The sequence below is a fragment of the Centroberyx affinis genome, unplaced genomic scaffold (genome assembly GCF_046629955.1).
Source record: "Centroberyx affinis isolate AG114_WGS23_722 - 3 ecotype Tasmania unplaced genomic scaffold, CSIRO-AGI_Caff_v1 ptg003233l_1, whole genome shotgun sequence".
Taxonomy (NCBI): Eukaryota; Metazoa; Chordata; class Actinopteri; order Beryciformes; family Berycidae; genus Centroberyx; species Centroberyx affinis.
Genome location: NW_027281266.1, coordinates 1 through 24,870, shown reverse-complemented (window position 1 = coordinate 24,870; position 24,870 = coordinate 1). Strand labels below are relative to the sequence as shown.

General features: G+C 46.3%; 1 protein-coding gene across 1 annotated transcript; it reads right to left on the bottom strand.

The window, feature by feature from the left end:
* Nucleotides 1-2,064: 2,064 nt before the first annotated feature.
* LOC139660173 (olfactory receptor 52K1-like) lies at nucleotides 2,065-10,597 on the bottom strand. The gene is made up of 2 exons (XM_071538246.1): nucleotides 10,571-10,597; nucleotides 2,065-3,012 (listed from the first exon to the last, which is right to left on the bottom strand). Exons 1-2 carry the CDS (start codon nucleotides 10,589-10,591, stop codon nucleotides 2,065-2,067), a joined length of 969 nt encoding a protein of 322 aa, XP_071394347.1. The 5' UTR covers nucleotides 10,592-10,597.
* Nucleotides 10,598-24,870: the final 14,273 nt, after the last annotated feature.

The following is a 24,870-nucleotide window of genomic DNA, read 5'->3' as shown; positions in this document are numbered from 1 at the left end:
TAGAATATAATCAGGGTATAATTTGTGCTTATGTATTTATATGAGCTCTGTGTTAGTTAGTTAGTGCTTTTAGAAGCGGCCCTTAGTTGTTGTTTTTATAGATATTGCGCTATTTGTGCCCTCCCGTGGTTTGCAACATTTCTGTTAACTCCCACCCACCTTAGTTACTGTTGCTATGTCTGACAAACTTTGAAGATGGACGCTACCATAGACGCTACAATCCGACTCAGTGGTTCCCCAAAACACATTTTTAATTGTTATGTCCTAGTCAAACCGCTGCAACAAAAGCCGTACTTTTCTACTTCTGAGCCATACTGTCAGTGCGGTGTCGGAGGCTCTGTCGGAATTGTCGGAATTGTCGGAGCAACATGTCGGAGGAAGTAGATGGATGCTAAGCATGGATTGGCGGATCGCTATGTCAATCATTATTTTGCAGATGGTCAATTGCACCCCTGTGTATTTTATCCTGGCACCAGGCCTGTGAGCAAGTATTAAAAGCATACTAAAATTACATACCAACACATTTCAGCTCGGTTGAGCCTTCTTTCGTAATCATCTTACAATTTACTTACAGCCAGCAAATATTTCTCATAAATGGTAAATTATACTTATGCGTTGAACCAATGCCGTAGCAGCGTAGGTACGCTGTCGCCCGCAGAGGCTACTGCCGTAGCTTACTGATCCTCTCCAAAAATGTAACTATGCGTAGGGCAAAGAGACGAGCTGAGGAAGTTCAGATATGTTCATCTGTACGACACCTCATCTTCTAATTATAAAAACTACCATATGTCACTGAATTCATAATGAGAAATATTCTGGAACACGAGCGCCAGAGAATGTAAACACTACTATTTCTTCTATTATTACTGCTGTGTTAACAAAGCTCAACACTTCAGTCTAGTGTTTTGGTGGTCTACACCCACAATCACCAACGTAGAGCCATAAATGCTCACACTGCCGTAGGCACCTACACTATTGCAATGGTGGCAATTTGACGCAGAAATATTATTTTCCCTTAATTCCTCATAATTGTGTTATAGTATCGTACAATTGCTAATAACCTTATATAGTGCTGTCACTTTACTTGCAATGCCATGCTATAGTGTATTACTGATGTTTAGAAGACATTATTCCATTTCAGCGACTTAGTATTTATAATCTATTACGATACGTTAGCGCAGTTCTCTGTGTGTCTTCATAACTGGCTAAGGTTTGGTGGTTATAATGTGCTGTGTAACCCAGGACCCAGGTTCATCTTTCAAACACTGTTGTCACTTTGGCATTGGGGTTTTAAAGCATTATGAATGCTGAACTCATAACGCATTATGCGCACAACTTATAATACTTCATAAACCTTGTTGTACGGCGTCATGTGTGATTATAAACATTTCTAACATGTTTTATAAAGCCTTATAAATTTCATAACATGTTATGAATGTGCTTATAATTAGGGCTGAACAATTAATCAAAATTTTATCGAAATCGCAATATGGCCTCCTGCAATTTTGAAATCGCAGGAAGCGCAATATTTGTTAAAGGCGAAATGTGTCAAAATACCATTTTAAATTAAATATTGTGGTGCTGCAGAGATGTCCTGGCCTACACATCATATTCTACAGACTTAAGAAAACATCTTTGTTTGGTACAGATCCCCACAAAAATTACACCATAATCATTTTAATACGTTTTTCAATGCAAATGAGAATAATGATGTAAAAATTATCATTCCCTCTAATATCGCAAATCATATCGCAATTGCAATATCAGTCAAAATAATCGCAATTACATATTTTTTCAAAATCGTTCAGCCCTACTTATAATGCATTATAGACATGGCCTTCATAGAAAGTGTTACCAAAAAAGTCACACTTTGGAAACATTTCTTTCAAACTATTTTTATCATATTAAAAACTTTTTTTTTTTTATTTCTGCAGAATGAAGATGATTATATGTTATGTTTTACAGTTACAGTTACATCTTTTAAGTTAAAAAAATATATAAAAGTTAGAAAATACTGGTGTCTTTTGAAAAAAAAATGTTAACAAGCACAACATCTCATATTTCTCATCTTTTTATATTTTTATTCATAATATACTGGAATACATTTGACAAGGATTTGCGGATCTCTTGGGACTGCATCCCATAGATGATGGGGTTGAGGCTGCCAGGGACAACGTTAAAGAGAATGGCAGAAATCTTCCTATAGTCTGAGTATTGGGGGAAGCGATGGAGGGTAATGAGAATCATTCCACTGACAAGCATGATCAGATACAGGCACAGATGAGTGCTGCAGGTTTTTAAGGCTTTACTGTTCAAAGACTTGTTCTTACTAGTCAGGCAGACAGCTGTGATATTTGTATAGGTGAGGAGTATACTGCCTATAGAGGCGGTCAGCAAGACTACCGTGAAAGTGAGGCCATAGATGTTATTGATTAGCACATTCTCACAGGAGAGTTTAAACAACGAGGCATTGTCACAGTAAGGGTTTGTGATCACAGTCCTGCATCGGTTCAGCCGTATGGTCAGGCCGAGGAGAATAGCCACCAAAACAAAGGCCACCCCCCAGGCAGAAATAGTCAACTTGATCACCATTTTGTTACTCATGATAGTGGTGTAGTGGAAGGGGTTGCAGATGGCCACATATCTGTCAAAAGCCATGATCATGAGTACTGTGTGTGCATTGGTGCCGAACATATGTGTGGTGAAGGCCTGCATCAAACACTCATAGTAGTTGATGAGACGCTCAGAAGGAGGCACCAAGACGTCAGCAATCACCCGGGGAACCAAGAGAGAGTTGCCCATAACATCATTGACTGACAGGTTACAGAAGAGGAAATACATTGGCTGGTGAAGGCTCCTTTCTGTGCATATCAGAACTACAATGCTCACATTGGCAACTAAGATGAATACATAGGCAAGGAGCAGGAATAAGAAGACAGGGTACTTAGTAGTCTTTGTGACCTTCAACCCCTCAAGCTGAAGTGTGAGGCTGTTGTACGTGTAGTTTTCCATCTGATAAAAGGGAAATAAAAAGACATGGGGAAAAAAAATTATGAATGACTTATTGCACACAAGTTACAGTAATCTAGTAAAGACGTGCCATGACAAAGACATTGCTACAAATCTAAACTCAACAGGGAACGGTGTTTTAGATCATTTTGTTGAATAAAATAAATTAGTAATGGGGTTACTGTGGACTTACTTACTTTGCTGCTATATGAATTTAATCTCTCATTCTAGCCATTACTTTCAGCGGGACTGACATCCATCTATTCTAGTTGATATACATGTAACACTAGACAAACCACTGGTTAAATATATATGTTGATAGCTTTAGGGAAAACAAGTTTGATTTTCTTGTAAATATAAGCCAAAAGCTATCCAGTTGCAGCTGAATTTTATTTCCCTTTTTTTTTTTAATGTAAATTGTTGCAAAAAAAAAATAAAGAACCAGCTGACTACCCCAGACATTTCTGTTTTGAGTAGTATTATCAAAAAGCATGACATGATCTACTGGTAATAATTCGATAATGATCAACTTGCTTACCTCACCCATCTTCAGTCCCCTCTCGTGGTGGACAATCTCTTTGTCTTCTTCTATTTTATGAGCATGACTTTATCCTCAGAGGACAAAGATCTTTATCCTCACCTAAGAAACCATGATGTAATGTTAATGGAGTTAGTGGAAACTGTCAACAGGCTTACTAAGTAGAAGTGAATGAAAAACCCCTTGTGTTTTCATCATATTAGAATATGAGGGCCACATACCACCAATGGAGGTCTGTAGTGGCTAAAAATAGTCAAGGGGCCCCACAGAAAATATTTTATATATTACAATAGTGATAATGTCAAAAGCGGTGGTTTTATAATTGCAATTATATTTAACACTAATAATTATGAAATAGCTACTATTTCAAGGTTGAAGGTTATCTTTATTATCCCCGAGGGGCAATTTGTTGTACAGCCAGCAGTAACCACATAACCATCACAAACAACAATAAATAGACAACAAATACAATACAAAAGTCACATTGAGTTAATTAAAAGGCCAATGGCAGCAGGGACAAATAAGTTCTTAAGTCTATTGGTCCTGCATCTTGGCAGATTGTATCTGCGGCCAGATGGAAGCAACTTGAACTCCTTGGACAGGGGGTGGTTAGGATCAGCCAGGATTGACTGGGCCTTCTTCAAAGTCCTAACCTTGTACAGATGAGGAAGGTCATTCAAGGCAGTGCCTGCAATTTTGCTACACACTTTGACGATACCCTGCAATCTGTTTCTATTTTTGAGGATAAGTGACCCGTACCAGCTGACAAAGGAGAATGTGAGGACTGATTCAATAAAACAGGAATAAAACATTTTCATGAAGGTACTGTCAACATTAAAACTTTGACGCTTACGATAAAAGTACATGCACTGATGGGCTTTTCCACACACAGCATCCACATGAAGCTCGAAGGTCAGCTTGTCATCAATTACAGTGCCAAGATATTTGTAGTGCTGTACAACCTCAACAGCCTGATCATTAATCACCACAGGAGAGGTGACCGTAGAATTCTTACTAAAATCTATTGTCATCTCTTTGGTTTTGGACACACTGATGTCCAAGAAGGACGACTTGCACCAGTATGTGAATTCCGCCACTACAGGGCCATGATCAGGGTCATCAATGCTGAGAAGAGACACCATGACAGAATCGTCGGCGAACTTAATGATATGACGCCTCACATATTGGCTTTGGCATGCGTTAGTGTACAAGACAAATAAAAGAGGACGCACCCCTGGTAAATCTGATAAAACGCCATTAACCTTCACACGTTGCGACCTTACAGTTAAGAAGTCCATCAGCCAACATATCAGGCCAGGATCAATGTTGTGGATGCTCTCTAACCTTTCTCCTAAATTGAAGCTTACCTAGCGAGTTTCAGGAGCAGGACCACACCTCAACCGCGCCTCTTCCGGCACCCCTTAAATATACCATCCTAACCCTCTGTTCCCCTTTCGCTCTCGTATTCTGCGCCAGTACAGAGAACAAGCAACTTCGCTCTAAAGCACTTCCACGCCGTACGAGCAACTTAATTCATCCACTCACCTCATTCAGGGAATGGATTTCATCTCCCTCTCCCCGTCGGACGATGACCTTTTCGACAGGAACCAGGACGGCCCAGCCCAAAGCTCCCTCCAGCCCACGGCATCAGCACCGGCAGCAGAAGCCGACAACTTCCCCGTCGCCACGGTGCCTGAAACCCCGCTTACTACGGCCCGAAAGCTGGCCAGGTCGCGGGCGAGCTCGGCTGGTTCAGTCCCTTCCATGGTCCACATCCCGCCCGGTTCATCGCTCCTCAACATACGAGACTACTACAGTTCACCGGATGAATCCACGCGTCTCCCAGCCCACCACCTTCCTCAGGAAAAAGAGGACGCGGCGATTCAAGGCCAATCCATCGCCGTCGCCGCAGTTCTCCAACTCCTTCGCCCTTGAGGATAACTCCAGCCCCCTGCCGTCGTTCCGCTCATGTCGGCCTCACAACTCGGAGCCGGTCGCAGCGTCACCACGCTCCAGCGAGGTCCCCCGTCGGCCAGCCTCCATCTAAGATCTCCGACTGGACCGTTGCCACCCTCCAAAAAACTCTCAAGGATAAAGGAATTCCTTTCCATCGCACAGACAACAAAGCAAAACTATTCAACAACCTCATGTCTGCCTGCCGTGCCCACCGCTCCGTCAACACCAGCGCTCTTCCGGGTGACGTCATCACGTGCACCCCAACGACACGTCACGACGTCAGCCTTCCAGCTCGAAGGCAGCAAAAAGTGCAGCAACAAATCGGGTCATCAGCAAGACCACACAACACCAGGGCTTCAGCAACCACCTCCCGTCAATACTTCGCACAATCAGCCACGTCAGTTGGAGCGCCTGACACCGAAGTTCCAGGACCCTCCACCTCCCACCTAGGTTCTCATCACCAGCACCGGCAGCCTACACCATCCAGGGCAAATGACACAGCACCCCCCGCCATCCAGTTCCAGCATTTGCAACAGCTTACGCTAGCCGGGGCTTCCGGCACCGGGATGCCGGCACCCCCCGCCGCCTACTTCCAGCAACCGCAGCAGCTCGCTCTAGCCGGGGCTTCCGGCACCGGGATGCCGGCGCCCCCCGCCGCCTACTTCCAGCAACCGCAGCAGCTCGCTCCAGCCGGGGCTTCCGGCACCGGGATGCCGGCGCCCCCCGCCGCCTACTTCCAGCAACCGCAGCAGCTCGCTCCAGCCGGGGCTTCCGGCACCGGGATGCCGGCGCCCCCCGCAGCCTACTTCCAGCAACCGCAGCAGCTCGCTCCAGCCGGGGCTTCCGGCACCGGGATGCCGGCGCCCCCCGCCGCCTACTACCAGCAACCGCAGCAGCTCGCTCCAGCCGGGGGTTCCGGCACCGGGTTGCCGGCGCCCCCCGCCGCCTACTACCAGCAACCGCAGCAGCTCGCTCTAGCCGGGGCTTCCGGCACCGGGATGCCGGCACCCAGCTTTCCTCCACAGCTCTCGCTGCAGCAAGTTCCTGCTGCACCTAACTCCGGTCTTCTCTCCCAACCCATTCCAGCCCAGCAGGCAACCGTCAACTTCACCCTGTCTACAGCTAATCCTCCCATTCGTCCTCCTTACACTTTCGCCTCCCGTCCTTCTCCGGTTCCCACTAATCTACGTAAACAAATCATCGACGGTAATTACATAGATCTCGCACGCCTTCTCATGCCTTCCCTCCACCAACCACCCGTTGATAGATTCCTCGAAGGACACGAAGGCACCCTTCTCCGCCTGAAAGAGGGAACACCCGCCCGTTCCAGAGAACTTACACCCGCCGAGTTCGCATACGCCTTCTCTCTCTACAGAGACGTTCTCTGCTCTCAATTTCCCACCCGCCGCCAGGAACTTGACGACTACATGGCCACCGTCCTTAATCTGGCCCTCCGTTTTGGAGGCAATGGTTTTTACCAGTACCACATCCACTTCGCCTCCGAAGCCGCCGCCCGCCTTCAACAGTTCAACGAGGCCACATACTGGGGCGTTCTCGACACAGAAACCTACTGCCGTATCTTCGCGGCCCGTGCAGCCCTTACATGCCCCCTTTGTGGAGCCCCGTCTCACCCAGCCTCTTCCTGTTCCATCCCCGCTCCCGCCGAGCCAAATCAAAACCGAACCAGGGCTTCAGCGTTCTCTCGCCTGTCATCAGCGGCCCCACCAGCACCCATACCTCCAAAGCCTGTTTCATCTGCCCCATCCGTCACCTTCCCCATAACCAAGGGCATCGATAAAAAAGGCAGGCCCGTCATGCACCAAGGAGGTCGCACCATATGCAACAACTTCAATGATGCCGGTTGCAACATGTCCCAGTGCCGCTTCCTCCACGTCTGCTCCTTCTGCGGTGGTGGCCACGCTCGCCCTGCATGCCCGCACAACCCCACTCCGCAGAAGCTAGGTAGGCACCTTTCGACACCTATTAACATCCCTGCCTTGGCAGCAGCTCTTCGCAACCACCCCGATCTAGCTTTCGTCAAGTTCCTCCTAAACGGATTTAAAGAAGGTTTCCACCCCGGAATTTCCGCACAACCTTCCATTACTTTCGAGGCCAAAAATCTTCTGTCGGCCTCAAACGAGCCAGAGTTAGTCGATAGTCTGCTCGCCAAGGAAGTTAAAGAAGGCTTCATGATCGGCCCATTCGCTCATCCTCCTTTTCCTAACTTCCGCATCAGCCCCCTCGGTATCGCAACCAGGAAATACTCCGGAAAGAAACGCATCATCATCGATCTTTCAGCACCCCACGGCAGTTCCATCCCTAGCATCAACAGCTTGATTCCGAGCGAGGACTTCTCCCTTAACTACGCCACCATCAACCATGCCATTGCCCTCATTAAACTCGCCGGCAAAGGGTCGTGGCTCTCAAAAGCGGACATCACCAGTGCCTTCAAGGTTCTCCCTATTCACCCCGACTTCTGGCGGTTCTTCGGTGTCCGCTGGCGAGGTGCATACTACTTCGCGGTCAGGCTCACTTTCAGGTGCAAAAGCAGCCCCAAAATCTTCGACACCCTGTCCGAAGCCCTCTGCTGGATCCTGTCCAACAACCATAAAATTCCGTTCCTCGTCCATCTCTTGGACGATTTCCTTATCATTTCCCCTCCCTCATCGCCACCCGCTTCTGGCCTGGTCACTCTGACTTCAGTTTTCTCCGACCTCGGGGTTCCCCTGTCTGCAGAGAAAACAGAGGGCCCCTCCACATCCCTCGAGTTCCTCGGAATCACTCTCGACACAATCCTGTTTCAGGCTTCTCTCCCAGTCGAAAAGCTTAATCGAATCAGCCTTCTGATCTCAAATTTCCTGCTTGCCCCGTGCTGCTCCAAACGCCAACTTCTCTCCCTCCTAGGCCATCTCAACTTCACCCTTCGCATCATTCCTCAAGGGCGGGCCTTTATCTCTCACCTGCTATCCATCGCTTCTTCCGCCCCATCTCTCTTGACCTCCATCTCCCTGGACAGTCCAAGCCGCGCCAAACTCCGTCTGTGGCTCAACCTCCTCGCCAACTGGAACGGGATCACCTTCTTTTATGATGACCATCTGACTCACCCGCATGACATCAACCTGTACACGGATGCAGCTCCTTCCGCCGGTTTTGGGGGTTTCTACAACGGCAGATGGTTCGCAACAGAATGGCCCCCAGAGCTTGCAAACGAATGCCAGGTCGCTTCCTCCGCTCTCTTCGAGATCTACCCCATAATAGCCGCTGCTATTCTGTGGGGTCACGAATGGTCCCGCAAGGCCATCCTCATCTACTCAGACAACCTCGCAGTCGTTGACATAATCAACAAAGGACGCTCCAACTCTCCATCCATCATGCCGTTCATGCGCCGCCTCGTCTGGCACTCCGTTACTCACCAATATATTCTCCGCGCAGCTCACGTTCCTGGTCATTCCAACGCCATCGCTGACTCTCTTTCTCGTTTCTCGTTTCAGAAGTTCAGAAGCTTGGCACCTCATGCAGATCCCTTCCCAACACCGGTTCCTCCATATTCAGCACTGACTTTCAACTTGTAAATCCTGTCCTAATACCCCTGATCGTCGAATCCCAGAACTCCATCATCAACAGCCTATCACCCACAACCCTATCATCCTACTGGACAGCTTGGAAACGTTTCCGCTACTTTCACGTACAGCATAATATAACCTTCCCGTCATTCGATCTCATCACCCTGACTAGCTTCATCACCTACGCCCATTCCGTGATGGCCATCAAAACACACACCATCAAAGATCCTCGCCGCCTTCCTCTAACTGCCGACTTACTGTCGGCCTGCATCCACACCATCCGCTCCGGATACGGCACTCCCCACGTAGCTCGAACCCTAGAAGCCATGTTCCTACTCGCTTTCTTCGGTTTCCTCAGATGCTCTGAATTCACCACCTCAACCATCCACTTCGACCCACGTCGCCACGCTTGCATTTCAGACTTGTCTCATTTTTCAGAAGACACCATGGTATTCTACCTAAAACAAACCAAAACCAACCAATCCGGTCCGCCTACACCCATCTTCTACTTCCAAGCCCAATCGCCACTGAATCCCTTCCAGACCCTCGCAGACTACTCCGCATTCCGGAAATCCCAGAACGCAACACCTTCAGATCCTCTCTTCATCTCCGAATCCGGACAAGTGGCTACTCGATTCTGGTTCCACCATCACCTCCGCCACGTACTCTCCTTGTCCGCCATTTCTCCCGTCCACTACTCCGGACACTCCTTCCGGATCGGAGCCGCCACTTCAGCCTCCCGCAATGGCGTCCCAGAACACTTCATTCAACTCATGGGCCGCTGGTCTTCCCAAATATATCACCGCTACATCCGTTCAGATCTCAAAGATCTCAGATCCGCCCAATCTCATCTCCTTAAGTAACTGGAGGTTTTTGGGGGTCTGTCATTGCCCGGGCGCTGCGGCGGATTCCCCAAGAAGCCTCCCCACAACGCATGCGACTACCAGAACCACGCTCATCATCGTCCTCAATAAATCATTTAAATACATCTTGTTGATGGTGTGGTCCTTGCTAGTGAAATGTGAGGCTGGATACAATTAAAAGCTGAGGAGAAATCAATAAAACCTAGTCGCACTAAAGTCTTTGCACCCTCTAGGTGTGCCAGAATCATGTTTAATAGGGTGCCCGTCGCATCGTCAACACCCCTGCCTGACCTGCAAGCAAATTGAAGCGGGTCCAAATTTGAATGAACCGTGGTCAGAAGCACATCCTCAAATCATCTTCTCAAATTATTTCATAATAAGAGAGGTAAGCGCCACAGGCCTGTAGTCATTAAGTGACTTTGGAGCTTTATTTTTTGGCACAGGTACAATGATGGAATCCTTCCAAAGACAAGGAACCCTATGGAGTTGGAGTGTCAACATGAAGATAAAGCAGAATATATCTGCCAACTGTTCGGCACAATTCTTAACTATACAACCTCCAATGCCATCAGGGCCGGGACTTTTCCTTTCCTTTACACCCCGGAAAGGTTTCAGGACCTTGCCCCTATCAACATGCATACTGTTCTGCTCGGGAACAACATTTTTGAAGACTGACAGCTCCTCACTATAATCATGGACATTAAAACGATTATAAAAAGTGTTCAGTTCATTAGAAAGGTCAAGGTCAGGCTTGCCATTAAGGGAAATTGGACACTTCTTGGACTGCATCCCCATCATAGACTTCACACCCTCCCATGCAGGGCGTGAATTTTGAGTAGTATTATCTAAAAGCGTGAGTTTTTGTTTACAATACATCATACCTTCAATTCTAAGTTTCATTATTTAATTTAATTCCAACACAAAAAATAAAGGCATGTGGCCTATTTTCCATGTGTATGAGGAAATTATTTTGTTACTATAATAGTAGACAAGAAAGAAAAAAAAATCAACACACTTGCAGTGAGCAGATCATATGAAGTGCCATTGTTAACTGTTATGCTTATCCACTGAAGCTTCATGCAAGTTACTACATTTACCATTAGCATTTTAGAAAGTAGAACTGTAATGTGTGCTAACAAAATTCTCAGTCAGTGCAATTAAGCTAAGTGCAGTTCTATGTCCCATTTTATGCAGCATCACTTTTCGCAATGCCATCAGAAGGCAAAACTGTTGCAGTCATGTTACTCACTCAAGTCAGTGTGATTGCTGTGACTGAATACTGTCTGCGAGTGCTTTCGTCTGTGAGGTGTCTGTCAGTAAAGCGGCTCCTGTACTTTGATTTGATTATGTTCATCTGTGAAAATGCCATTTCACAGAGGTAAGTGGATCCAAAGTAGGCACTCACTCTTAGTGCACATGCGGTGAGGAGAGGAAACTTCTCTCTGCTGACAAGTCCCCAAAAGTCACTGTCCCTTGATCTGGCTTTCAGCTCTATGTCATTTTGCAAATCAACCATCTCCATGTCAACTCCACTTGGCAAAGCAAATACTTGCTGGAATTTGGCTGCTACCTGTTCTATATCAATGGGCAGGAATGGGTTTGAGACGAATGCAGCAATATCTTCCGTGACGTCTAACTCACCAAAACGCCGATTGAACTCTGTTGCCACTTTGTCCAGGTGAGCACAGTACTGCCCAGGGTGAAAAGTATCCTTGTCTTTGATGGCCTGTGACATTTTCTCCAGGTTGGGAAAGTGTGTCAGCCTCCCGTTCTTTAGATGTGTGGTCCAAACACCGAGCTTGGCCTTGAACGCATTCACTGCACTTATCATGTGGGGCAGGTGTTGGTCTTTTCCCTGGAGCTTGTTGTTGAGTGCATTCAGTTTTGCCGTTAGGTCTGTCAGAAACCCCAGGTCCAGTAGCCACGCATCATCCTCGTGCTGCTCATTCCTTGTCGACAGAAAAGTCTTTATCTCAGGCAACAAGTCAACAAATCGCTGCAGCACTTTGCCGCGACTCAACCACCGGACATCAGCATGGAGAAGTAGCTCTCCGTAAGCGGCATCGAGCTCATCCAATAACGCCTTGAATAAGCGGTGCTGAAGCGCTTTTGCTCGAATCGAGTTTATCAGTTTGACCACCAGTGTCATTACATGAGAAAAGTCCACGACCTTCCCAGCCAAGGCCTGCTGATGAATCACACAGTGATAATTCACGAAGTCGGGAAAATCAGGGTCATTACGGCACAGTGCTATAAAACCAGCGCGCACACTGCATTGCCGGGGCCCCATCAGTAGTAATTGCTACCAGTTTATGAATGAGGATGTTATTTTCACTGGCATATTTTTTAAACTCATTGTAAATATCCTCACCTCTCGTTCTCTCCTTTAAGTGCAAAAGAGTGAGGAAGTCCTCCTTTCTGGTAGAATCCTGGAAAGCCATTCTGACAAATACAACAAGCTGAGCTGTGTCCATTATATCCAGGGATTCATCGAACTGTAGTGAAAAATATTCACAGAGTGACAAGTCCTTTACCACTTGTCGATCCACGTCCTCTGACAGTGACTCGACCCTCCCTGTTACTGTTGTAGGGCCAAGCTGTACACCACGGAGTGCGGTTTTGATGTCGTCTTTGTTTTTGAAGCCGTTGAAAACAGTCTCTGTGGTAATGGCCATTGCTTCCTTGAATAAATCACCATCTGTAAAAGGCTTCTTGTGTTTAGCCAAAAGGTGACTTACACGAAATGATGCTTCAGTAGCAGCCTTATTTTGAGCAGCAGGTTTTGTGAAAAGCGATTGCTGGGCCTTCAACCCCGATTTCAGCTCGTCAACATTCCTTGCACGGATTGCGCTCTTTGGGGGATAGCTGTCTTTGAATTTCTGGTGGTTGGTGTAGTGGTGCCGCTCCAGATTTCCTCTTTTAGACAGTGCTTGTGTTTGGTGGTACAACATACATACACACTTGTCTTTCACCAAGGTAAAAAGAAATTCCTCTTCCCATTCTGGATGGAAATTGTACGTTTTCGCCTTCTTTCGTGGAGCCTCCGCCATGCTAGCTAGCTACCTCACTGGCTATCACCAGCGAGTGCCGTATATTGACGTTTGCGACAGTTAACGTACCGGCGGTACTCTTCTCTTATCTCATTGGTCACTTTAATGCAGCACCTGCTATGCTGAAAAAAATACAACAGCTGGATCAAGAGAGAGAGGCGCTCGCAAAACTGAACATTAATCAGGCATAATGTATTTGTGTATTTATTTTTCTATTATTTTCGGGAGCTACAGGGAAAGTCTCAAAGATCTACCAGTCGATCGCGATCGACGGGTTGGCGACCACTGCAGTAGACCTACAACTTCCACATACCACATACCACATCCATATACTCAATATTTCCTCAAAATTGGCTCAACTTCCTCCTGCTAGAGGAAACATGACATGACAAAAAACTTGATTCTGATTGGCTGGAGGGGTATTAATTTCAGATAACCATATGGCTCTGACATAGGCTAGTAGTGCTTATCACTGGTCTAAATGAATGCACCATGTTGAGACTTGCTTACACATTGAATATTATTGGGAAGTCAGCTGCTGTTGTTGTTGGAGCTACCCGTCTGTCTCTGGTCTCGCCCTCACGATCACTGGCAAATCGCCTTTTTTCTGTCTCCTTTCTGCAATCAAATCCACGGGATATTCAGCATTTTTCTGTGGATTTTACCGCGATTTTGAACCAACCCTGCGTGAGTAGTCTTTGTAGTTTGCTCATCGTGGTTGGTTGTACAGAATTTTTGCTGAAGCGTGGTGGCTGGGTGGTGCAGCCAAGGCGGGCTACAAACCCTCATCTCAATAGCAATCAAGCATCTTTTATGTGATCTTACATTATGAAGACACCTCCGGAAAATTCTGTTGACTACACTCTCAGACCTTGCACATCCAACTCTGCTAGCCTGCCATGCTAACTTGCACTAGCCTACAAGCCTGGAGCCTACTCTGTTTACACCTGCAGTATGGCAGGGCAAGTCCGGAGAAGGAGAAGGTTTTAAAATGTGAACTCTGCGACATGTTTACCATAGTTTTAGAAGAGGATTTTATCGATTGTGTTTTTACCTGCAGTAAATGCATCAAATACTCAGATATGCAAAATAGGCTAATTGATGCTATGGGACTTGTCAAAACACTCAAGGAAAGTAATGCAATTCTTAAGGAACAGTCCAGACTGCAGGACAATTTTAATACAACTGGCCCCCCGGCCTGCTGGGCATCCTGGGAGACTCCACCGCTGCACTCTTCTATCCTCTCCACCAAGCATACAGCTCACCAACCGTTTCCCTTTCTTACAAAGTCCACTGTTTCCCTGGTGTGCGGGTGCGGGACATTCACCGCAGGCTACCCCACATCCTGGCCAACTACAACAACATTCATCATCAATCATCATCCATGTGGGCGCCAATAACATTAAAGCGCGACAGTCAGAGGTCTTAAAGGCAGACTTCCAAACACTAATTGCTGCTCTTCTTGATACAGGAAAGCAAATCCTCATCTCAGGCCTTCTCCCCACCCACCAGAGAGGTATAGAGAGATGGTCAAGACTGTTTGGACTTCATTCATAGCTAAAGGACCACTGTGCCTCCATTGGGCTCCCTTACATTAATAACTTTGACCTGTTCTGGGCAAGACCTATATTACTTCAGCATGATGGTCTTCACCCAAACAGGAGGGGGGCCCTCAAGCTGTCTGATAACATGGACTCCTGCCTCACAGCATGACGTGTTGGTGTGGTAGGACCAGCCATTGTTTTCATTACCTATATTCCCCATCGATACTGTCATTTCCTACCATAGATTCAGAGCAGCTCCCTGTGCAATAAAACCGACAGCTGCCAATGTATCTGATTCATATTCGTGCTTATACTCCCACCTCCGACCTAGTTGTCAGGTTTGGACTTCTGAATGTTAGATCTCTCTCTAACAAGTCTTATCTGTAATGATTTTATTAATTCTTTTAATTTCGATTTTTTTATGATTACTGAAACTTGGTTGAGTCTAGTAGGAGATTCCACTCCATTGATTGAAGCTACACCCCCTGGTTTTATTCATTTCCATCAACCCAGGCTGATCGTGGTGGCGGGGTAGCTGTTATTCACAAAAATCATATAAAATGTTCCCCTATCTGTATTGGCACTTTTCACACTTTTGAATCACCATCAATAGTTTCCTAGTCAATGGTAAGGCTCCCTTGCTATGTGTCCTAGTCTACAGACCCCCTAAATTGAACCATGATTTCATCCAGGAATTCTTTGACCTTCTGTCTCTTATCATGCCTAACTATGATAAAATTTTAATACTTGGTGATTTTAACATCATTGTGTGTTGCCCATCACATGCACTTGTCACTGATTTTATGCAGCTTATTGAGTCTTTTAACCTTATTCAATGTGTTAGTGAGCCTACTCATGTAAAGGGCCATACTCTTGACCTTGTACTGTACATTGGTTTGCCCCTAAATCTTGAGACAAAGGATATGTGTGTGTCTGACCACAAGACAATTGCATTTGATGCATGGCTACTTCCTTCTACCTCTGCAAGAAACCTCTGCAACCAAATTATCTGAGGCTTTCTTGGCGACTTGCAGTGATATATCTGTCATGACATCTCACAGTCACACTGATGAGCTAGTCACTCATTTCAATCAAACCTGTTTGGTAGCACTCGACTCCATTGCTCCTCTCAAAAACAAGAGGTCAAAACCTCGAGCTCTTCCCTGGCTCAATGATACAACTCGGGCTTCTCTAAGAGAATGCAGAAAAGCTGAGCGTAAATGGAAAGCTAATAAATTATACATCTTCCATGACATTTTGAGAAATTGAATGCTCACATATCAGAAATTGGTTAAGGATGCAAAAGCTTTTCTCAGACCTTATATCTAAAAACTGTTACGGTTTGTTTTCTTGGACCCAAATGCAGACACAGACAAAAGGTGGATGGCAAAGGAAAAAGGTTTATTGGAAGGTAGGTGGTTGGTTTGGGTGAATGAGACGAATAGAAGGGTTGTGGCAGAAGGCAGCGAGGTGGAGTGATGTAGGTGATTCGGACCGAGCTGGCTGGCAGGCAGATGAGCAGATGAGCAGGCAGGCAAACAGATGAGCTGACAGGCTGGCTGGTAGACAAGCAGATGAGCAGGCACGCGGACAAGCAGATGAGCTGACAGGCTGGCTAGAGTGGCGTGGGCAGGCGGAGAGACACACAGAGAAATCCACGACTTAGGCAGAACAATCTGGTGGTGAGTGGATGGCAAACTGGGGATGATATACTGTGGGCTGAGGAGATGATGGGAAGCAGGTGAGCAGACTGGAGACGAGCTGATTGCAGGCAGGTGTGTAGGACGAGCTGGGAGCCAGGATAACAAGGGGAGACCATGCCCACACACAAACAAGACAGAGAGAGAGACAGACAAGGGAGCACTGGGAACACAGGGAAGGGAAACACAAGGGCTAGGCTGGGACCATGACAGTATCCCCCCCCCCTCAAGGGACGCTCCTGACGTCCCATCAAGCCGATCAGGAAAACCGAGCAGGGTGGGTGCAGGGGGCCCAGAGGAGGGACTCGGAGGCAAGTGGACCGGGGGCTGGACAGGGGAAACCTCAGGCAGACGGCCTGGAGGCAGGACGGAGGCCGAGCAGGAAGCCTCAGGCAGATGGCCTGGAGGCAGGACAGAGGCCGAGCAGGAAGCCTCAGGCGGACGGCCTGGAGGCAGGACATAGGCTGAGCAGGAAACCTCAGGCGGATGACCAGAGTGGCACAGGAACAGGAGACAACTGCGGCTCAGGAACAGGGGACTGCTGCGACTCAGGCTCAGGGGACTTTTGCAGCTCAGGAACAGAAGACTGCTGCAGATCAGCAGGGACAGGAGATTGCTGCAGCTCAGCAGGGACAGGAGGTTGCGGCAGCTCAGCAGGGACAGGCGACGGCTGTAGCTCAGGAACAGAAGGCTTTTGCAGCTCAGGAACAGAAGACTGATGCAGCTCAGCAGGAACAGGAGACTGCTGCAGCTCAGCAGAGACAGGAGATTGCTGCAGCTCAGCAGGAACAGGTGACTGCTGCAGCTCAGCAGGAACTGGAGACTGCTGCAGCTCAGCAGGAACTGGAGACTGCTGCAGCTCAGCTTGAACAGGAGATTGCTGCAGCTTAACAGGGACAGGAGGCTGCTGCAGTTCAGCAGGGACAGGAGGTTGCTGCAGCTCAGCAGGGACAGGAAGCTTTCGCGGCGCTGGAACAGCGGACCGCTGCAGATCAGGAAGAACAGGGGATTGCTGCAGCCCAGCCGACTGGAGTGCAGGCTGGTAGCGAGCAGTCCGAAGTGCAGGCTGAAGGCTAGCAGGTCCAAAGCTAGCAAACTGGGAGACAGGCTGGTGGCTAGCAGGCTCAAAGCTAGCAAACTGGGAGGCAGGCTGAAGGCTAGGAGGCCCAAAGCTAGCAGACTGGGAGACAGGCTGTTGGCTAGTAGGCCCAAAGCTAGCTGACAGAGAGGCTGGCTGGTGACTAGCAGGCCCAGCACAGGCTGCTAAATGGGCAAGGTACGCAGGCAGGGAAAGGGGCTGAAACCTCCCGGAGCTTTCTTCCACTGCCGGGACACGAGAGGGTTGGGGCTTGAGTGCGCTGGGGATTGAGAGCACAGGAGAGACAGACAAGCGGGCAGGGAAAGGGGCTGAAACCCCCCAGAACCCCCCGGAGCTTTCTTCCTCTGCCGGGACATGATGGGGTAGGGGCTTGAGTGCGCTGGGGAGCCCTGGAGGTAAATGACCGCAAAGTCTTGATCACGTCGCGGAAAGTGTCAGTGTCTGCTGGGTCCATTACTCCACTGAGTGACTCAAACAACTTCCTTTTAGGATAACAAGAGAGAAGTTCACTTATCTAGGAATTGTGATAACTAAGAAATACACCTCCCTATTTGAAGCTAATTTCACTCCCCTAATAGACAAACTCAAAAACAACATTGAGTTTTGAAGGACACTTCCAATCTCTTTATTATATAAAGTAAATATGATTGTGTTCCTCCCACAGTTGCTGTATCTTTTCCAAAGTATACCCATATATCTCACTAAATAATGTCTCACTAATGTCCTTCTTGTTACCCATATCATCAAACCCCTCTTTTACTCCTTGGAATCTGGAGGTTTGATTTACGCCATTTTCGCTCTGCTTTCCGGCACTCCCTTTTCTGTGCCCTTACAGAATGAGTGTTTCTCCATGGTGCCTTTTGCTTACTAGCATTCATTTTAACCTTAGCAGGAGCAATGGCATCAATTACATTCGAAATTTTAGAATTGAAGGTATTCAGTAGATCATCAACATGATTTGAAGCTGGGGCAGTTCCAGATTTGATGGCTTCCATAAAAAGTGTTCTGGTATTCTCATTAATGTACCTTTTTTTAACAGTTTCAGATCTAATGTTAATTTTTGGTGTAATAGACAGATCAAAGAATACACAGAAATGATCTGATAGAGCAACGACAAGCACAGTGACATTTGAAATGTTAACACCCTTAGTAATAACCAGATCTAGAGTGTGTCCTCTAGTATGGGTCGGCCCTTTCACATGTTGAGACAGATCAGACGTGTCAAGTATGGCTGAAAGTTCTTTGGCATTTTTGTAACGCTGTAGCATAACCTATGCTCAGTTTGCATTAGTTATTTCTTCATTCTGAGCGTTGTTGTATTGCCAGCCTTTAGGAATATCATTAATTAATTTTACTTCAGTCACAGATGCTGAAACCCTTGCCTTAATAAAGGCCTGTATCAGCCATAACAACTTTAGCTATTATATGCATAGGCTTATAATCAGATCATAATCAGCATATTAACCATAACACAGAAGTCTGTCTGTCAAGAAAAAGGGATATGAGACGTTTTTAGCCAGATGATGTTTTTAATTCAACATGTTTGAAACTTAAGAATGATGATATGTACAGTAGTAGATTTGTAGGCCTAACATGTTATGCCTTGCATCTTGCATGAATTTAACAATTATTTTCATACAATCATACTAATTGGGATTCATGTCGATAAATATGAGATATGAGTGGACAGGAGGGTGAGCGTGAGCAACCATTCTCAATGTGACAACCATTTTGTTTCACTTTTGTGACTGGTAGCCTATATTCCTGTTTTATTTCAATTCCAACCTTGGTGATGAAGCAATATTTTTCACTGGGTTGTCCACGTTTATATAGCCTGCATGAAACAACATGGTAAGAACGCACGGGGCGAAGTATCTAAGATGCGCTTTTAGTAGTCCATCTTCGGAACATTGTAGTTTCACCACGGCAGACCCACGTCATTGACATCCACCGTCGCATAATTACGTAGCCTAGTGTAAGTGCAGTCAGATTCTCTTAGCACCGCGGTTGTCTTTTCCTAAGCTCTTATGAATTCTCCTTCACATCTTTCCTTGACCTCATGACGTTTTCCAACAGGGTCAAGGAAAAGTGGTTAGGAATAGGAGTTAGGACGTATTTTTTTGACTATTCGACCGCAGCCCCTGTCTCTGCCTTGGGGCATTGGGGATATTATTCATGAGACCAGAGGGAAGAGCACCTCCTACTGGTCCTCCAACACCACTTCCAGCACCAGGTGGTCTCCCATCGAAGGACTAACCACAGCCAAACCTGCTCAGCTTCCCAGGCAAGCTAGCGATGTGATGCAGGAGCTATGGTGCTGGCAGGTGTTGAAGAAGCAGACAGGGAACACAGCCAATCTGCAATTTAAAAAAAAGGCAACACTCATGTTCACTTTGTTTTTGAACGGGCCTTGTCTGCTGCATCTTTAGCTTTGCTGTTTTTTTTTTCTTACTGCTTGTTGTTGCTATGATTTTCCTGTGCTAGCCACAACCCAGCTCACTGCTGGTCGCACCGATATGACAAACCCACATTGTATATGTCCAAAAACAATTTCAGGCAAACATGGGATTTTGGCATGAATACACAGGGTTACAGACTGATAAGGTATAATATAACCTGTTTTTAGAGGATTTAATCCGCAGAGCTGAAACCCTAATGTTTGTTAAGATTCTTCTTCTTCTTCCTCTTCTTTTTCTGCCCTAAAACGATCTATACCTCAGAGACCTTAAGGCCTAGAGCAACAAAATTTGGTGGATACATTTCAAATCTCCCCCACTACTCAGGCATAAAAATTACACTGATCAGCCAAATGGTGATGCTGTAACAAGCAACTTTATATTTTGGTCAATAACTCCTAAACTGTATGGGCTAGAATAAATTTTTACCTTCGCCAATGGCGTTGGACTGGGGTTATGTTTTTGCCCCCTTCCGTCTGTCTGTTTGTCTGTTAGCAGGATGACTCCAAAACTTATGAATGGATTTGCATGAAACTTTGTGGAAAGTTTAGTCGGGGAGCAAGGAAGAACTGACTTTTCACACCGTTTGGCCGCAGGGAGGCATGGCTTCTCATAAATAGGCACGTAACTTACAAATGGATTCATGTAACACCATGAAACTTTGTGTGCCTATCAGCTGACATAAAAAGATGGGGGTACTGGGGAGCTCATTTCCTGTTTAGACATATCCACCCAGCAAATTTTTCCAAAACTTGGTCCAGTGGTAGAAGGGCAGCCGTAATGGCCACTGAACAGATATGGTGCTGATTGGCCACGTGGTGTTGAGATAATCAGACAAAATGCTTAAAAGTGGCTATAATTTGAACAGGCAGATCTCATTGGCGGAGGTATGCGCTCTAGTGAGTGCTATCTAGTTTTTCTGAGATTCATCGGCTCAATCCAAATACATTGAACATATAGGTTGTCATTTACACCATGATAGTTTTTCCGTCAGAATTTTTTGCAAAACCTATTATTTGCTATTTCTCCTGTATAGTTGATCCAATCTCAACAAGGTTTTGTGCACAACATACTGTGTATGGACTTAATTCCTAAACACTTGATGCTAGAGCAACCAAACCACATTTGGTCACACTCCATAGTGTCACCTTCAGGCAAAACTATTTTTTCAAATTTGTCCCATAAATTTGACTCAATCTCAACCAAATGGTACACAGAACATAGTTCAGTTGCCTACATTATGTCTTACACCATGCAGTTACCCGACTCTCACCAAATGTTTATGTTTAAGATGCAGAACCTTTCCATAATGATGAAGAAATCTTCTCTTCTCATTGTGAAATTATTTGCCCCAAAGGCTTGGACCCCACTACTGTCTGCTGCTTACACGCAATAACAGAGAGGTTACTAACCTCAAAGAAGATATCCGTAGGCTCTCTGCGGAGCTGCGGAAGAAGGACTCCATGCTTTCCAGTTATATGGACACGGCAGCCGCTCAGGCTAGGAGGATTTCGGCTAACTCCGCCATCTCGGATACCATTCTGTGGGATCCAGTACGCCCTCGGCCATCCTCTTGCTCGACCCCCAATCCACAGGCCACCTGGTCGGAGGTGGTGGTCAGGGGAGGTAGGAAAGGGGGGCGGGCGGTCGTTTCTCCCCCACCACTCCACCTGTCAAATCGCTACGCAACGCTGCCAGACGAAGCTCCGGACCACCCAGGTGATGCTGGTGTAACCTGCCCAGCTCCAGACCGTGTCTCCACTGGAGCGTCTCCCGATCCTGCTAACTGTCCAGCGGCGTCTGCTCCTGCTTCTGCTTCTGCTCCTGCTAGATCCAGCGGTGGCAGATCCTCTGTCAAAGCTGCGTCGCACACCTCCGCTGTCACTGCCCCTGCGGCGATAAACATTCAGCCGCGCTCTCAAGATCGTGGCCAGCAGTGTCCACCGTTGGGCAGGACTGGAAGGTCCTCCAGTTGTTGTTCCGGTGTCGACAGCTCCTCCCATCCACCTGGTAGACCAGAGCCATCCAGTCAGGCAGCACGACAGTCTCCCCCCAAACCCGAGGGGCGTGAAACACGGAAGGGGCCCAGACGTCGCCCTCGCTCCCGGGAGACTCACCACCAACCACCGGCTGCTCAGCTCGGACCTCCATCTGTGCTCGTTGTCGGCTCATCTATGGTTCGACACATCACCCTGCCTGCGGCTAAAACCTTCTGCTACCCGGGTGCCCGAGTCCAGGATATAGACTCCAAAATCCCACAGCTGCTGGATCAAAACCCATCTGCTTCAACCGTTGTCATCCATGTGGGAATTAACGACCTCCGGAATAAACAGTCGGAGACACTTAAAGACGACTTCACGAACCTTATTGACAGCCTTTTACAATCAGACCGCCGGTTCATCATCTCCGGCCCACTGCCCTGTCCCAGCTTTGGAGACGTCAAATTCAGCCGTGTCCGTCAACTTCATACATGGCTCAAGGGATACTGCTGCTCGCTCAGCGTACCGTTTGTAGACAACTTTATTACCCTCTTCAACCGCCCATACCTCTTCAGACACGATGGAGTACATCCAAACTCTCACGGATCACGTCTTCTCGCCATGAACATGGAACTTGCATTAAACTCCTCCAACGCACTACGAAAATGATGTTTGGTGAGTCCGATTCATTATACTAATGACTGTCACTCTGCTACACAAATTCCTGTAATTATAAGTCATAGACATAGACCCCGTAATCTCTCTGTAACATACAGGAATCTAAACAATTTATTACTGGTTCGGACTCCAATTATCAGTCCCCCACAAAGCCATGCACCTCGAACAATAAAAATGGCTTTATTAAACGTCAGGTCGCTAACGAATAAGTCATTTTTAGTTAATGATCTTATAAGTACACATAACCTAGACTTCACCCTACTGACCGAGACCTGGCTGGATAGAAATGGCGCAGTCGCGCTCATTGAGACTGCACCTCCTAACTTCAAGTTCATCCATACCACCAGATCTGATAAGAGGGGCGGTGGAATAGCTACTGTCTTCTCTGATATATATAACTGCAAGGAAATCTCCCTCGGGGAATTCACGTCTTTTGAATACCTTGCTGTATCTATACACTGTAGTGCTGCGATTTTAATAATTACTGTCTATCGGCCACCAAAATCTAAATGTGGCTTTCTTGATGAACTCTCTGAGTTACTGTCCAAGGTCTCCACTGACTACGATTGTTTAATTATCTCAGGTGATTTTAATATTCACGTTGACAATCAAACAGACCCTGATGCCAGAAACTTAATTAGCCTACTGGAGGCATTTGACCTCACTCAGCATGTTTCTGGCCCCACCCACAATAAGGGGCATACTCTGGACTTGGTCATATCAAAAGGACTTAATATTTCCGTACCCTGTGTCATGGATGTTGCTATCTCAGATCACTGTTGCATATTTTTTGATGTGTCTGCTTTTCCTGTACAACAGAAGAGTACTCGAACAATCAAAAAACGTACCATTGATAATAACACAATTGAAACCTTTAAGAAAACTGTAAATGAGTTACCGTTGTTCATGGCATCACCAACTGAGGATCCTGTGAACAACTTCAACTCAAAAGTACGAAATATCATTGACAGCATTGCACCTGTTAAAACTAAAAACATAAAAAAACAAAAAGCCCCCTGGAGAAATGGAGTGGTTGTTAGGCAGTTTAAGAGAAAGTGTCGCCAGGCAGAACGACAGTGGAGAAAGACAAAACTTCAGGTTCACTATGAAATCTACAAGGATAGACTGAGTTACTACAACAAAGAAATTAAACAGGCCAGAGAATCCTTCTTCTCTAAAATCATTAATGAAAATATCAACAATAGTAAAGTGCTCTTCTCTACTGTTGATCGACTTATTAATCCACCATGTCCAACCCCATCAGAGATGCTGTCCACTAAAAAATGTGAGCAATTCGCCACATTCTTCAATAACAAAATTATTGCCATCAGACAGAACATTAGTGCCTCAAGTTCTATAAATGAACCTACCCTCCAGTTCTCCAGGAATATTACTTGTGCCATGTCTCATTTTGACCCTCTAGACCTACAACAACTAGACAATTTTGTTGGGCAGCTCAGGTCCTCCACCTGCTGCTTGGATCCTCTCCCTACCACATTTTTTAAAACTGTTTTTGACTGCTTAGCACCTGAGGTATTGGAAATGATTAACTGCTCTCTTCAGTCAGGTATATTTCCTGCAGCGCTTAAAACAGCTGTCATTAAACCACTTCTGAAGAAGAGTAACCTTGATGCAACAGTTATTGCTAACTACAGGCCCATCTCCAACTTACCTTTCCTCAGCAAAATACTTGAAAAAACAGTTTATTCTCAGCTTAATAACTATCTAACATCAAACAGCCTTCTAGACACTTATCAATCTGGTTTTCGATCCCACCATAGCACAGAAACAGCACTTATCAAAGTTGTGAATGATCTGCATATAAACACAGACTCCAATAAACTATCTGTTCTTGTGCTTCTGGATCTCAGTGCCGCTTTCGACACTGTTGACCATGACATTTTACTACAGAGGTTAGAAAAATGGGTCGGCCTATCCGGCCCGGTTCTAAACTGGTTCAGATCCTACCTACAGGACAGGCAGTTCTTTGTGTCCATTGGTGACTTTGCCTCGGAAAGAGTGAGTATTATGTGTGGAGTACCCCAAGGTTCGATTCTTGGACCACTACTGTTTAATCTCTATATGCTCCCACTCGCACATGTCATACAGAAACACAAAATAAACTACCATAATTATGCAGATGATTCACAACTGTACATATCCCTGTCCCACGAGGACCTAGATCCCATACATTCCCTAACTCAGTGTATTGATGATATTAATCTATGGATGTCACAGAACTTTTTACAACTGAACAAAGACAAAACAGAAATACTCATCTTTGGTGCAAAGGCTCAGAGACAGAAAATTGCAGCTCATCTCAGTTCTCTGTCTCTGGAGAGCAAAAGTGAAGCTAGAAATCTGGGTGTAATCATAGACGGCGATCTAAATTTTAAGAGCCATATCAATCAACTCACAAGATCAGCCTTCTACCA

Bases quoted from the DNA above. Each gene is read 5' to 3' on its own strand.
- LOC139660173 (XM_071538246.1), bottom strand. From the start codon at position 10,591: ATGTTGTTCCCGAGCAGAACA. The intron at 3,013-10,570 runs GTATGCATGTTG...CCCTTTTATCAG, and splicing joins TGTTGTTCCCGAGCAGAACA to ATGGAAAACTACACGTACAA.